The sequence below is a fragment of the Nicotiana attenuata genome, unplaced genomic scaffold (assembly GCF_001879085.1).
Source record: "Nicotiana attenuata strain UT unplaced genomic scaffold, NIATTr2, whole genome shotgun sequence".
Lineage (NCBI taxonomy): Eukaryota > Viridiplantae > Streptophyta > Magnoliopsida > Solanales > Solanaceae > Nicotiana > Nicotiana attenuata.
The window spans coordinates 305,135-320,229 of NW_017671047.1; the positions used below are offsets into that span (position 1 = coordinate 305,135).

The following is a 15,095-nucleotide window of genomic DNA, read 5'->3' on the forward strand; positions in this document are numbered from 1 at the left end:
GGGGGGGGGCGCTGAATATTTGATTTTTTTATTATGAAATGTATGGATATTAATTGAAGTGGACTAAATTAAGTTTATTGTGAGCTAATTAATATATTGGATAATTAGGGTTTAATAATGTAAATTACTTGCTGGATTAGGAATCCTTTGAAAGTTCCTGTCATGTTTGGTAGTTGCCTGCACTTTTGAATTAAATTACTCTCCATTGAGGAATATTAGGTTTTGTTCTGTAAATTTTTAATTGATCATGAGTCTGTCCAACAACTTTTGCAGTATTTAATTTCATTATCTTTTGCTTTTGTGAATTAAAAGATCGGATATACGATTAATGTTCTTTCGAAAATTTGGACCTATTCTGATCACAAAACGACTTATTATATAACCTCTTTTAATGATCGATAATAATGTGTTTGATAGCTACCCCTTTATTGTCTCTCTCCATTGTTAGCCATTTTGCTTTTGTGTTTCAAATTGGAAATATTCTTGTACAAATTAAATTTTTAAAAAAAAGGATATTGAGAAATACATACAAGTCCATTGACATAATATGCGTAATGATACATATACACGCCAAGATGAGGATGCTTGGCAAAGAATAAATTTAAATCACCAAAAAAACTTAGTTGATTTTTAATCATGAAAACCAAATTAAACCAAATATTATAGTATAAATTTATCGATTCAATTTGTCAATTTATTCATTCTGACAAGTACGATAGAAGCAAGTTCAAATAGCCATCTTTCAACAGCAGCAAGAAATGATGTGTTAATATATGAATAATCACATAAGATTTGTATTATAATTTATTGGTTTGGTTAAGACACTTTAAAATAAAATAAAATAAAATCAATATATTATCCTCTTTTTTTCCTGAAAAAAACGAACAAAATCAAAAAAAGAAAATATCGCTTATTTACTTGTTTCAGTTTGATTGTTTTATACCCTTAGCATCCGAATATGTACAAGCTAAAGAAAAATCATGTACAAATTCTAAAAAGGAGACAACAAGAAATTATTGCGCTTACAAAAGCACAATAACGCCTTATAATTGACCATAAGTTAGTTCAATTTTGTCATTATGTCACTATGCTGTAAAAATAGCTGGACTAGCCAGTTTTTGGACTGGTCATTCAAAAATAGCCAGCGTTTACAAAGAGTCATTAAAAATAACCACTATTTTGCTGCAACATGGACCGGTCTAGCATAATATACTGGAGATCGGTGCACCTGTTTATGAACTTCTAGCATATTATGCTGGAACTCCAACACGCGAAAAGTTCCAACATAATATACTGAAGATTAGAGCATATGTGTATGAACTTCCAGCATATTACACTGGAACTCTAGTATATTATGCTGGAGTTCCAGTATACTTATGCTGGAACTCCAGTATAATATACTGGAGTATTTTCCGGATCTTTAATAGTGTTTCGTTCACATTTATCTTTACATGAAAAATGTCTAAATTTCGATTACTTTTGAAACTATGGCTATATTTGAATGATCACTCGTAAATCTGATTATTTTTGAATTTTTACTATGCTTCGTCCCTTAAACTTGACTAACAGCCATCTTCATCTACAATTTACCACAAGCATACATGTCATAAATGTATTATTGCCTCTTGAAGGTCAAGCCTAATTTGTGCGGTGGTTTCGTGACCGACCATATCCCATGTTGATTCTCGGTCTGCCGAAATCATTTGGGTTAACTATTGACAGTGACTTATGACAAACATGTGGTAATTGCTACATCCTCAACTTTTGAATTTCTCTTGAATTTTAGTAGGCGTTTGGCTACTAATTCCATTTTTTTTTTTTTTTAAATTTGAAATTTCAATAAAATTTGAATTGAAGATGAAGTTGTGTTTGGTTATAATTTTTGCAACATATTTGAATGTCTTTTTTTCAAAACCATGAAACATGATTTATACCCCACAACTTGTAAAAAATATCAAAATCACCCCAATTTGATTATCCTACTTGAAATAAACAATCAAAATACTATTGTTTAACTATTATCATATTCTGCTATACTACAATACACAAAAGATGCAAAATCAATATCGCATTTTCTAATTTTACTAACACACAGAGAATGTGCAAAAGCAGGCATATCCACATATTTCTCATAACCATATAATCAAACTTCCAGTAGGCAGAGTTCAAGTATCAACTAGGACTGACCATCAGTCGCCAAATATGTATTTCCCAAAGATGGAAAACTGATGGGTCATTTATAAATTTTAAAAATATAGAAAATTTGTAAAACTAAAACTAGCAAATTCCATTTCAATTGAAAATCTGGTGAAAACCAGTATTTCAAATTTGAAAATGGATTTTCAAGTGAAAAAGGAAAAATTTGTAAGAATAGGATAACCAAACATTGTTTTCAAAAAAAAAATTGAAAAAAAAAAAAGAAAAAGATTTGTATATTCAAACGGGCTCTTAATGTTAAAGACCCCAAAGCTTTCTACTTGCTACGTTTAAAATTACCAATTTAGTAAGTAAGGGCGGTGGGGGAGTTGGACCATTTAGAACATGTGAAGAGTGATATGTGGTTTAGTTATGACTTATGATGTTCGAAACTCAATTGTCTGAATTCATGTCGACTAATAGCCTGTTTGGCCAAGCCGGAGAAATCTAACTTATTTTGAGAAGTATTTTTTTTAAAAGTGCTTTTGAAAAAAGTACTTTCAGAAAGAAGCAGTTTGTGTTTGGATAAGCTTTTCAGAAAGTGCTTTTAAGTATCAAATTACGAATAAAGACATGAATAGATTCACTTTATAGTTAATATTATAAGTAAATAAATAATCTCAAAAATTTGTTATTACATGCACTAATTAAATCTTTTCATTTTATTTAAGTAAAATATAAAAATAAAATAATTCTTTTAATATAAGTTAAATATATTAAAAATCATTCAACAAATATAAAAGCATTCACTGCTAAAGTCACTATATATTAGAAAGCTATCCTAAAAATAAGAAGAAATATTTATACATTAATATCCTAAGTATTAGGTTTAACGGTTATTTTGGTATATACTATATTTTGTTAAAGGCATTTTTGGTAAGAAGAAAAGTCAAAACTGCTTCTGCTTCTGCTTTTGGGAAGAAGCTACTTTTTTCTGCTTCTCAGAAACTGCTTCTGCTTCTTCCCAAAAGCACTTTTTTTCCTCAAAAAAGCTTGGCCAAACACCTCAAGTTGGGGGAAAAAAAGTATTTTTGAAGAAAAAAAACACTTTTGGCCTCTTGAAAAGCTTGGCCAAACAGGCTATAAGCCTACAAAGGGAATATAAATGATTCCTACCAAGAAATTCTTCAATACTCTTACATCGAAAGATGGTAGATCTTAATTTCATTGGATCATTGTGAAAATTTTGTTAGTGAAAGTGTCCGAGCTACAGTACAATTACGGGATCAAGGGGGATCATTTGTTTGTTTTATTTATCTGGTGCTAACGCATAGCAAAAGTTAAAGTAAGAGGCATTTCTTACTTGATAACTGAGAATTTCATGAAAAAACAACTTTTCATCAAATAAACATCAAGTTTCTGGGTCCAGTTTCTTCTATAGGAGCTTCACTAACTCTAAAGAAGTTGTGGCAAAGGCAATGAAGAATACTACACATCTCTAACTAGTCTTTAAATACGTCAGCATAACTCAAAAAACTACCCAACAACAACAACTACCCAGTATAGTCCCACAAAGTGGGGTCTGGGGAGGGTAATACGTACACAAGCCTTACCCCTACCCGAAAGGGCAGAGAGGCTGCTTCCAATCGACCCTCGGCTCAGGAAAGAAAAGGAAAAGAAAAAAGAAAAACAAAAAAGCATTAGTGACTCCAGCAGAAATCGCATAAATAATTATCTAAACATAAAACCATAAATTAAATGGCATGCAATAATTCGACCAGTAACTACCATAAGGGGGCACAATACCCATTAAGTCATTAAGTCAAATTAGAAACGACCTAATCACCAAAGCCATCCAGAGTTTCCAACTGCAGGGTGCTAAATGTACCCAACAACAACAACAAACCCAGTGTATTCCCACAAGTGGGATCTGGAGAGGGTAGTGTATACGCATACCTTACCCCTACTTTTAAGAAGACAGAGATGCTATTTCCGGTAGGCCCTCAACTCAGGGCTAAATGTACCCAATGTTTAAAAGTTGATCACGGGAGACAGATCCAACCTTCCAACTTCCCATGACAAACTGGATTGCAGTCAACTAAAATAACAAATGAATCTTTACCTATAAATAAGTGTGGAGATCATACCAGCATTCTCTCAGTAAAGAGAATGAGTAGCCTGACATTTTAACAAAGTTGCTTTGACACGGCAGTTTAGGTACCGCACCCATATCGACACCACACTTGTATGGGTGTGGGTATGAGATTCGTATTGAATTTGGTCAAAGAATTTTGGGTACTTTGACCACGACAGATGGAAAAATTCGAGACGAGATACAATTTGATTCCCGAAATTAGAACCAAAACTAGGGTAAATTTGAAGAAAATAGCATACCTTATCTAGGAAACCAATCGTTTACTTATCTACAACTGAAAATAAAAAAGAAATCCACACTTTACAAGATATACGTAAGTATCCCACAAAATATCTCATAATTTAGAGATTTTTTTATTTTTTTTTATTTTTTTAAAATTATTTTTAGCCGAATCCCCACACTCGTATTCGTACTAGGATTCCGTATCCCCAAATCTTAAAATTTATATTTCGAAGGATCCGACCTCTAGATCCGCACCCGTGTCCGAGCAACTTTAAGATTTTAATAAAGCAAACTATGTCGCGATAGCCTGACAATGCTGAATTAACTAGATCACCAAATAGAAAAAGGGTTGCAACAAACTTCCACCCCTGACCCCTGTAGTGTTGGAAGAGAGCATATTCTGTTCTGCAACTTAAGTGTAGCATTCTAGTAGTTCTTCTAGATCTAGATAAATGAAAAAGCACCAGCAGTGCTAGTCGGGAGATGTCCACCAAACTACCAAACAAATCTCATCATACTGCTTAATGCAGGACAAGAATTTCTTGAATTCTACAGAGGATATTGATTTACAAAGAAGTCGTCTGTGTCATTCAGGGTACATCGGTAGCATACAGAATAATTATTCTTAATAACTCTCAGCTTCAACCAAACAGCCTAGAGTATGATGGAAGATCCAACGCAATTAACTATGACAGAATACTACCAATAACAGCAAAAGACAAACTATTAAACCTGGCTTCTAAAACTCAATCGAGTTGCATCTCTTCAGGAAATGGGATGGAAGCACAGCAATGGTAATAGCCATTGTCATCGAACACAAACCTCTGTGAAAGATGAGCTTCACGGATAAGATACTCTCCCCATTGTTCTGAGCCATATTGACCAAATATTGTCCGTGCATCAAAGGAATCAGCTTTTCTTGATCTTGTTTTGCTACAAATTAGAGAACAGTAAGTCAGTGGCGCTGGCGCCCTTAACAACAAAGAGCGTTATGCAACTAGTAGAATTATGATAGAGACTTTAAGCCAACAAATAAACAAGACTAAGCAATGAAAGAATATAAAATGGCACCTTTTTCTGTGTCGCGCATTCATTATAGTGGCATGCAACTGTAGTAGAAAGGGTAGACAAGGCTTATCAGGAACTTTTCAAATCAAGAAGATAGCAAAAGTAGAAAGAACACAAATTCTGGTATTAAATTCGTAAAGGGAAAAGGCCAGCAAGACAATAAAATACATCTAGAAAAGTAACTTGCATCAAGTGCAAGTCTAGAAACAGTTTTAGGGGGCCAAGCGTTTCTCAAAAGTAACCATAAAAGAGAAAACATACTTGAACGAGCCGAAGCATAATGTTCAAGTATTTAAAACTTGATACCAGAAAAAAAACAAATGAACACCACAAGAAGCACCAGCAACCAAAATGTAACTGAAGAAACAAGTTCCAGACATATAAAGTTGGCATGCAGGAGGTGAAGATGAGTTAGGGTTCGAGAATGCTGAATTCAAAAAGGTGTCAGAATTAAAATGGATGCAGCAATATTGACTCTTGGTGGCAAATGAAACTGCTTTACTTTTCAAAACAGGTTTGAACCAGTTGTGGCTGTATTAACAGAGTCCCCACCAGGTGCTGCTTTTAGGCCTTTGTTTGCGATGAATAAATTGCTTTTCTGAGGAAAGAAAGTGGAGGGGTCGGTTGGGGAAGGAAAAGCAAGGAAGCAGCAGCGGTGCAGCACTAGATTGAATGGTGAAAGTATTTGAACGCAGCATCAACAGACATAGAGAGTTCTATCGGACAAACAATAAAGAAACTGCCAACAATATTAACCAGAATAACGAATTAACACCTTGAAAGCTATACCTTTAACTTCTGGTTTGCATCCTTTTCAAGAACAAGACCAGCTTCAGTGAACGCATTAGTGATCACCTCTAGAAAGGCTAAGGATGACAAAAGCAGGTACTAAATTCCCTTATAAATAGCAGAGAAATTAAAAAAAAAAAGTAGGTAGGTTGAAGGAAGAAGATGCCAGAAATTATGGATACGACAGGCACGTAAAAGTCGGTCTTCACCACCAATTACTTCCACAGGAGCATATACAACACGAGCTTTTGCTGGAGAACCTCTCATGCACTCCTGCAGGATAAGAACAAATTTGAGTCCCAGCCAAGAAAAATTGTGACCTTGTGAAATCTTATTAGAAGCAACTGTCTAGAAATATCCAGCATCTAAAATGTACATGTCTCTCACAGACCAACCCATTGAAGAAGCATCCATAAAAAGAGATTGGTGTCACATGAAACAGAATATGAAATCTCTAAATTTAATACAAGGCAAATGTTCTTTTGCATTACCTATCATTTTGTTCATTTGCTTTCGCCTAATTCCAAGTGGGTCAACATTGCTATCAGTGGCATATTTGAAGTCTCCAATACAATTTTTTTGATAAGGCTCTAATACAAATTTACCCTCCGTTTGTTCCAGTCTATTTGCTATTTAACATTTCCACTTTCTTTCACGTGTTGTCATTTTTGTTTGTAATTCTTTCTTTTAAACATAAAAGTCAAGGCAGAGCTGATCTATGTTTCTTCTTCAATTGCGCTATCGTTTTGTTACAAAACATAAACATAGCACAATAAATACACATCAGAATCCGTACAATAAAATTTGAGTGGAAAATATGCATATCTGAGCAAGTAAATACATATTGTGTCCTAAGCCTGGCAATTACTCTCCAGAAAAGGAAAAAGCCAAAAACTTACTAGAGAAGTACAACTAAATTGACTAAAGTTAACCCCCATTGTTTTACTTTGCATATCAAACTATTGAAATTTTGAGGTGCATGGCAATGTTACATAGAGTATCACGTTCAAAACATGTTTACTTATAAATTGTACAAAGGAACAAGCACATTAGGTGATAAATTTTATACGAACCTTATATGTGGACATTTCAGATATCTCTAGTATGAGATCTATCATTTTTCTTTTGAAGTAAAAGATTAATTGCAAGTTAAATTTTAGAGAATGTTTAATACTCGAAACAACAAATTATAAATGATCATCGTCCATATGAACTTAAATAACATAAAAATGTTATTTTCTACAATAGATATGAAACACTTCCTATATGTCTATGAAGTTCTAAAGGGGATTGATAACTCAAAAGCACCCGGGGATGATGGGCTCAATGCCTATTTTTTCAAGAAGGCTGGGAAGGTAATTGGGCATGAGATCACAGAAGCTGTATTGGAATTCTTCAAAACCAGTAAAATGCATAAACCACTCAATACCACCCTTGTCACTCTTATCCCAAAAGTTAAAAACCCAGAATTCATCAAACAGTATAGACCCATATCTTGCTGTAATGTTCTGTATAAGATTATATCTAAGATGATTACTAGTAGACTGCAGAAGGTGATGGATATCCTGGTGGATGAAAGTCAAGCAGCCTTTGTACCAGGGAGAATCTTAAATGACAACATCTTCCTAGGACATGAATTGGTGAAAGGTTATGGTCGGAAAGGTATATCCCCGAGGTGTATGATCAAGATAGATATGCAAAAGGCATATGATTCATTGGAGTGGGTCTTCTTAGAACAAGTACTGGCAGCAATGAACATACCGGACCAATTTATAAAATGGATAATGGCTAGTGTGTCTACAGTCTCTTATTCAATTGTGATAAATGGTAAGCCAACTACTCCATTTGATGCCAAGCGTGGGGTGAGACAAGGGGATCCCATATCCTCTTACCTGTTTGTTTTAGCTATGGAGTATCTGACAAGACTATTAAAGAACTTGCAGCACACACCAGACTTCAACTTCCATCCGAAATGTGAGAAACTCAATATCCTGCAGCTCAGTTTTGCAGATAATCTTCTACTATTTTGTAGAGGAGATCTCAAGACAGCACAGATGTTAAATGAGTGTTTTCAACAGTTTTCCTCAGCATCAAGATTAGTTGCAAACCAAGGAAAAAGTTGCATCTATTTTGGAGGTGTGCCAGAACATGTGCAGCAGCAAATATTGGCAAGCTTGGGATTCTCCCTGGGTGAATTACCCTTCAGGTACTTAGGAGTACCACTGAGTGCTAAAAGACTGTCAGTTAACCAATGTCAACCTTTACTGGACAGAATTCTAGCTAAAGTGCAAAGTTGGACAGCAAGATTTCTATCCTATGCGGGTAGACCACAAATGATTAAAAGTGTGTTACTATCTATACAATCATTCTGGACGCAAGTGTTTCCTTTGTCAAAGAAGATCCTAATGAAGATTGAAAGCATTTGCAAAAACTTCTTATGGACAGGTGAGGTAGAGGGGAGCAAGAAGGCTTTGGTTGCATGGACACAACTTTGTTGGCCACAAACAGCAGGAGGCTTGAACATTACAGACATAGTCACTTGGAACAAAGCAGCAATCCTGAAGCAGATGTGGAACCTATGCAATAAGAAGGACAGATTATGGATCAAGTGGATGCATATCTATTATATAAAGAAGGAGAAAACATGGAATGTGAAGGCCAATCAAGCAGCATGGACAACTCAAAAGATTCTAAAAGCTGGGAAGTATCTGATAGAAGCAAGAATCAATGTTGAAGAAGTAATGCCTGGGAAGGACTACTCAATAAGAGATGTATATAACAAGATGAGGGGTGAATTCACAAAGGTTAATTGGAGGAGATTAATTTGTAACAATTGTAGTAGTCCAAGATGGATGTTCATTATGTACATAGCTGTCCAAAACAGGTTATACACAAAGGACAGATTAATGAAATGGGGGAGTATCACAAGTGCAGAATGTGTCTTATGTGAAGCAGCTGATGAAAGCCACGACCACTTGTTCTTTATATGCAAGTATTCAAGCAGTGTGTGGGAGAAGGTACTGAACTGGGCAGGAATAGGAAGAAGAGCCAGGATATGGTCGGAAGAAATAAAATGGGCTAGTACATATGCAACAGGGAGGAAAGCAGATGCAGCCATCTACAGAATGATCCTAGCTGGAGCTGTATATTATCTATGGCAAGAGAGGAACTGGAGAATTTTCAGAAAGAAGAAAAGGAAAGCTGAAGAATTAGTGAGAATGATCGTTCAAGACATACATTGCAGAGGTTCAAAGTGGTTAAAATTGGAGAAGAAGCTACAAGCACTCAATTTCTATCCGTAGTCTGAGCTTGATGTGTAGATAGTTGTTTAGGGAAGCAGTGATATAGGATGGGGCTGTATGTCCGTCCATATAGAGAGGGTTTTTGTAAAGATTAGTGCATGTATTGAGTTTTTTCCCAAAAATAAAGATTAAATTTTATCAAAAAAAAAAAATAATCTTAGGCTCAAGGTACTAAAAATTGTGAGCACTGAAAGTCTATTTGCTCCTTATGTCTTCAATCAATGTTCATTCAAAAACTTTCTACCATCTCAACAAGAGATGGTATGAGCCCACTCCCTTCCCCTACGTAGCAGCCCTGCAGTGGTCCTTTCCTACTATTCTTCCCTTGTTTCCTTTCACTCCTCTCTTACTTTGATCAACAACTCCTAGATCCAAAGTATGGTTGCTGCATCAAGATAACCAGTAATATTGAAGTATGTTTGCTATAACAAGAGCAGCATTAAAACTTCTGCTCAATCTACAGCATCTTTCCATTTTCTGGGTATTTGGCCTCTACTGACATGAGCTGGTACGAGTAGTGGCAGATATTTTTTCTTACAAGTCTTTTGAGATTTCAATATATATATATATATATATATATATATATATATATATATATATATATATATATATATATATATATATATTTGAATTTCGTAAGAGGGTTATGAAACTTCAGTAGAAGCTTAATGGTTTCTACAGATTTTAGCCAACTTTTCATGCCCAGGAATAATATTTTTTTTTTAATAGGACTTACTTGAGACTTCAGTAAACTTTTAAGGGTTTCTACAGATTTTAGTCTAAACTTTTTATGCTAATCAATAATAGGTTACCCACTCTTGAGCGTTAATCTATATTTTTTTTGTGCCAATTAGTAACAGAAGGTTCATCCAAAGATTGATAGAAAGCAGGTAAAGCAAATTGAACTCCACAGACAAAAATAAAGGGAAAGGGTTACATGCCAGTTAAACTGTCATCCTAACAGCTCAGTGTACCAAAAAAAAAAAGGAATTAGCTTCGCTTAAGAGATGATATAACCTAGGGAGATAAAAATATTCCAGCAACACCTTACTGAGTTCATTACCTACAGACAAGTGAAAGATTATAAAGAGTAAACTTGAAAAAAGAAGGATCATAAAGAGTAAGTGCAATGGTTATCCCCTATAGCAGCCTGACGTGTATAATAGTATAACTTGGATAAAGACTTACCAAACCCTTCAGTCTTATAGACACAGGTTGGCTCTCCAAAGCATCAATTACTTTTGGTGAGACAGTCTGGAACCACAACAGGAAGCGCGATTTTTTATTTTGAAGAGTTAGACAGAGAAAAGATATTACAAAATGGCTATCTAATTGGAAATTTACCCGCAAAACCTCAGAAGCAGCTTGAATTCGGTCCTTATTCCAAAGCTTCAGCATGAGCACAGTCAAGTGGAATGTTTTTGGTTTAATAAAGATGGACTTCTCAATTCCCAAATCTGCTGAGTGGAAACATTCATCGATTTTGTCAGGGATTAAGACATAAAGAAGGAAGCAATGAGCTCCTGTTCTAGGTTGAAAGATAGGGATAGATATTATATAAACATAAGAAAGAAATGAAGAGATCAGAGCTTTCAGCACAGAAATCTTTTACATCAACATAGTACATGAATCCTTTTTCTCTCTTCATCTTTTGATAAAAGTAACATAGTACATAGATCTTATACCTAACAGTTTAGAAGCCTTTGATTCTGAGGTAGAGGACTTGGACACTTTAGGCGAGTAACTCACAAGTGGTATGTTGGTTATATCCAATTTAACATGATCATTAGAATCTTCAGTCTTGACTTCCACTGCAACCCGTGGTTTACTCGAGTACTGCTCCTCACTTTCCGAATCAGAAGTGTTACCACTTGAATCACATTCCAAATTTTCATCTTGATTAGCTTCAGTAATTCCGAGAATCGAGTTCTGAAAGTTGATTAGCTTGTTGACCAGTTCAGGATGTATGGCCAATGGAAGTGATACAAAATGAGAGTAGTCAAGATTCCGGCTTTTAACTGCCTACAGAAAAAGACGCATAAATAACACTTATGAGCACTGGTAAGATTCCTCATGACACAAGCAAGAATGACGAATCACTCTTGAGCAAGACTCCTCATAACACAAGCAAGTACAATGAATCACACTTGAGCATTCTATAAAGCTGCTTAACAGATAAAATAAAATTAGACAAGAATGTTATTTCAAAGTTCTGGATTATTAATCATTTTGAAAGTGCCAGGAAAGCTAAGAGTTCCAGTAGACAGTTAATACGTTAGAGAGAGAGAGAGAGAGAGAGAGAGAGAGAGAGAGAGAGAGAGACCAAAAGGTAACCGGAAAAGCAACTTTCAAATGCGACAATAGGTTCAAGGTCAAAACCAAGTGATAACTGGACCAGACTTTAAACAGGAAAAGGCTCCTAAGATTGCAAGGAATGACACTGGATGACATACAGTAAGCTATGTTATGTGTATTTTGTGTTCGTGCCATAATGCAGCAGCTAAACTCCATCATAGCATGAACATTTAGAAGTAAAAAGTAAGAAAATTAAAATAAAAATCTTTGAGCAAAAACAGATACTTACATGTTACCACAGTTTACAGGTACCAGCTCTAGAAAAGGTGACAGATATGCAATGCTATTTCTTTTTTCCTTATTTGAAAGCTAGCACGAACAAGATTAAATGTTGGTGCTAACCTCATCAATTATGGCTTGGACTCTATCTGATGCTCTTGCCACACTTTCAGCAGAATTTCCTTCTATGGCTACAATATGTAACACTATATTAAAAATAGGAACAAAATCAAACATAGAAATTTTGGATTTCAATACTGATGTACCGACCCCATATTCAATATAGATCAATATAAAAACAATTTAAAAAGGTCCAATCACTCTGAAAGAAACAAGTTATGGTGGAAGTTACAAGTAGCAAAAAGCATTAAGAAAAGTGGATGACAACTCCATCAAAGAAACTTACTGAGAATAATACATCACAAAGGAGAGACCAAACGCCAATCACCACAACCAATGACAAGAAAAGAGCAAAGCACATTATCACAGCATGCTTCCAAAATTTTGGGTCAAACAAAGTGTGGTAGCAGACACGAATGGACTTAAGCTTGGAATTTTCGGAAAAGAAAAAACTGTGGTATCACCAAATATTAAGATTACAAATAACTGCATCAGACAGAAGATACAAGCAATCCACGTAAAGAATAAATGAGAGAAAGGTAACTAAGATGGTTTTGCTTCAGTACATAGACATCCGAACGCACTACTTCATAGGTGCACTATGGCAATTGAAAGTGCTTATAGATCTAAAATCACATGAAGGAAGGTTATCCCAAAAGATCTATGATCTCTAAGAATCAATGCAGTAGCTAAGAATAGAACACAAAACATAGGATCTATACAGCCGATACTAGTTGTTACACCTACATTAGGTCCGCATTAGGATAAGTTTGAGACTTAGAGAGTTTTCAGTTATAAAGAACCTCTAAGGTATGTCAAAAGACAGCCTAGAATGAAATTGCCCAAATAGAGCAGAATATATAGTTCATCTAAGGTAGTTGATTGATCAACTAATATACCAAATTCCAGGAACAACACAAGTAGGTCATAGAAATCATACAGTACATTTCAGAAGCGAAAAATCAGGTTAATCATATCATTATGATTGAATCGAACAACTAAATCAAATGCAGAAGAGCTGAATCAATCAAAATCAGCCAGAAATAGAAAAGCAACCCACTTAGACAATCCTCTTTCCGCGATAACGGAAGTATGATTTTAACTCCCATTTCCTTTTCGATTGTCCTCTGTGTTGCACCTCTATACGCAGAATATCAAAGCAATATATTAGCCCCTCATTTTTTGGGTAAGTAAGAATCCACACAGAAAGTCATACCCTTTCCCTCGGATGAAAGGCATCAAGGATGCCCCTGCCTGCAGGTATATTTGGAAATGAGATGAGAGTGACAGGAGAAAATTGGAAGCAATTTTATTGGGAGAACTCATAATTTTATGATGAAAATCATCCATAACAAGTGCCATGAGATCAAAGTGAAGATCATGTTAAGAACAACAGCCAAAACTCATAAAAAGCTAGTCGAATTGTCAACTGCAGCTGTACCTACGCTGAGATAACCTTCTGACACCGAGTTCAATGTGTAAAAATCCACTAATATTACAACAAATAATATATATGAACCTATAATTTAAAAATTACAATGGTTTCAATGATAAGAATCTTAAAGGCTGGATCCGCTGTCCGCATCTGCCTACAAGCAACCAAAAAAAATTACCTCGACTGTAACTGAATGCTTCTGAGCTGCTGAAAGTGGTTCATCACCATTTACTACTTCAGCTCCACTGTCCTCCGCTAAAACTGTTGACTCATAGGAAGAGACAGTGCATTTAACTTCTTGCACTTGACCTCCAAAGTAATGCTTCTCATCACCTAGAACTTCCAACATTAATCTTTTACAGTGTATTCTACAGAATATCAGATACCTAATAATCTACAACTGCTTTATAACTATATATCCTGATTTAACACTAGTAATTTTGAATTATTTGGATAACATGAAAGTACAGAAAGCTTAACAACCTAGAATCACTGATCCAATTCAATCAAATATTAAGAAGTGAGAAACGCTCGCCTTCATTAGACCTTGATTGAGTAGAAACAGGTCTCCATGTTTTGGCAACCATTTTCTGCTTTTTCCGGTTCATAGCAACACGAAAAACTCCTCCAATATGCGTCCCCAAGTTATATTTGAAACCGCAAGATGTAAAACATCTCTGCAACAGTTAGATTACCCAGTGAAATATGTAACTTCTATTAGTTGACACGTGTTCATACCTCTTCTGATTTTGACTATAGGCACAAAACACGTGTTCAAGTTACAATTTTGATTTTCTTTTCTATAATATTTTGACTAAACGATTCTGAGAAAAATAGAGACCGTTGTACCTGTAAATGTTGGTAATTGGTAAGTGGCCACCTTAAAAAGGACCTGCAGCTGCAAACTATCATTCGTCTATATCGTTCGACGGCGGTGGCGCTGTAAACAATTCACCGGCGGTGGAAGTATTTATCTATTTTTGGGGGTCTGGTACACGTGGATATAAGTGAGAATTTTCGTAGTATAGCAATTTCTACTTTGATTCGGTAACTTTTCTCTAATTGTCCCCTTAAGTCCCAAAATAGATGAAAATCAAATGGCGATCTTTCCAAGTTCCAATTTCCATCCCGTAGAGTCCATTTGGGTTCAGTAGACAATTGCTTGGCTATGTCCATTTTATTTCAGTTACAATTCATTGAAACAGTAAAATGGTTTAAGTTATAAACGTTGATAATCTAAAATTTAACTTGTAATAATACATTAGTGCATGGGTCAAAATCAAACTAAAGAAAT

At 35.2% G+C, this 15,095-nt stretch overlaps 1 protein-coding gene across 2 annotated transcripts; it reads right to left on the bottom strand.

Moving 5' to 3' along the window:
• Nucleotides 1-4,997: 4,997 nt before the first annotated feature.
• On the bottom strand, nucleotides 4,998-15,000 carry LOC109205499. Of its 2 annotated transcripts, none has more exons than XM_019368216.1 (13): nucleotides 14,651-15,000; nucleotides 14,337-14,478; nucleotides 13,980-14,134; nucleotides 13,583-13,620; nucleotides 13,427-13,506; nucleotides 12,370-12,437; nucleotides 11,358-11,694; nucleotides 11,017-11,129; nucleotides 10,861-10,926; nucleotides 6,553-6,643; nucleotides 6,371-6,438; nucleotides 5,585-5,622; nucleotides 4,998-5,446 (listed from the first exon to the last, which is right to left on the bottom strand). In XM_019368216.1, exons 1-13 carry the CDS (start codon nucleotides 14,711-14,713, stop codon nucleotides 5,260-5,262), a joined length of 1,446 nt encoding a protein of 481 aa, XP_019223761.1. In that variant the 5' UTR covers nucleotides 14,714-15,000; the 3' UTR covers nucleotides 4,998-5,259. The 2 variants fall into 2 exon arrangements, with proteins under 2 accessions (XP_019223761.1, XP_019223760.1); XM_019368215.1 differs by having other exon boundaries at nucleotides 11,017-11,132.
• Between the last annotated feature and the right edge of the window lie 95 nt (nucleotides 15,001-15,095).

Bases quoted from the DNA above. Each gene is read 5' to 3' on its own strand.
- LOC109205499 (XM_019368215.1), bottom strand. From the start codon at position 14,713: ATGATAGTTTGCAGCTGCAGGTCCTTTTTAAGGTGGCCACTTACCAAT. The intron at 14,135-14,336 runs GCGAGCGTTTCT...TGGAAGTTCTAG, and splicing joins TCAATCAAGGTCTAATGAAG to GTGATGAGAAGCATTACTTT. The intron at 13,507-13,582 runs GTATGACTTTCT...TTCTGCGTATAG, and splicing joins CCTTTCATCCGAGGGAAAGG to AGGTGCAACACAGAGGACAA.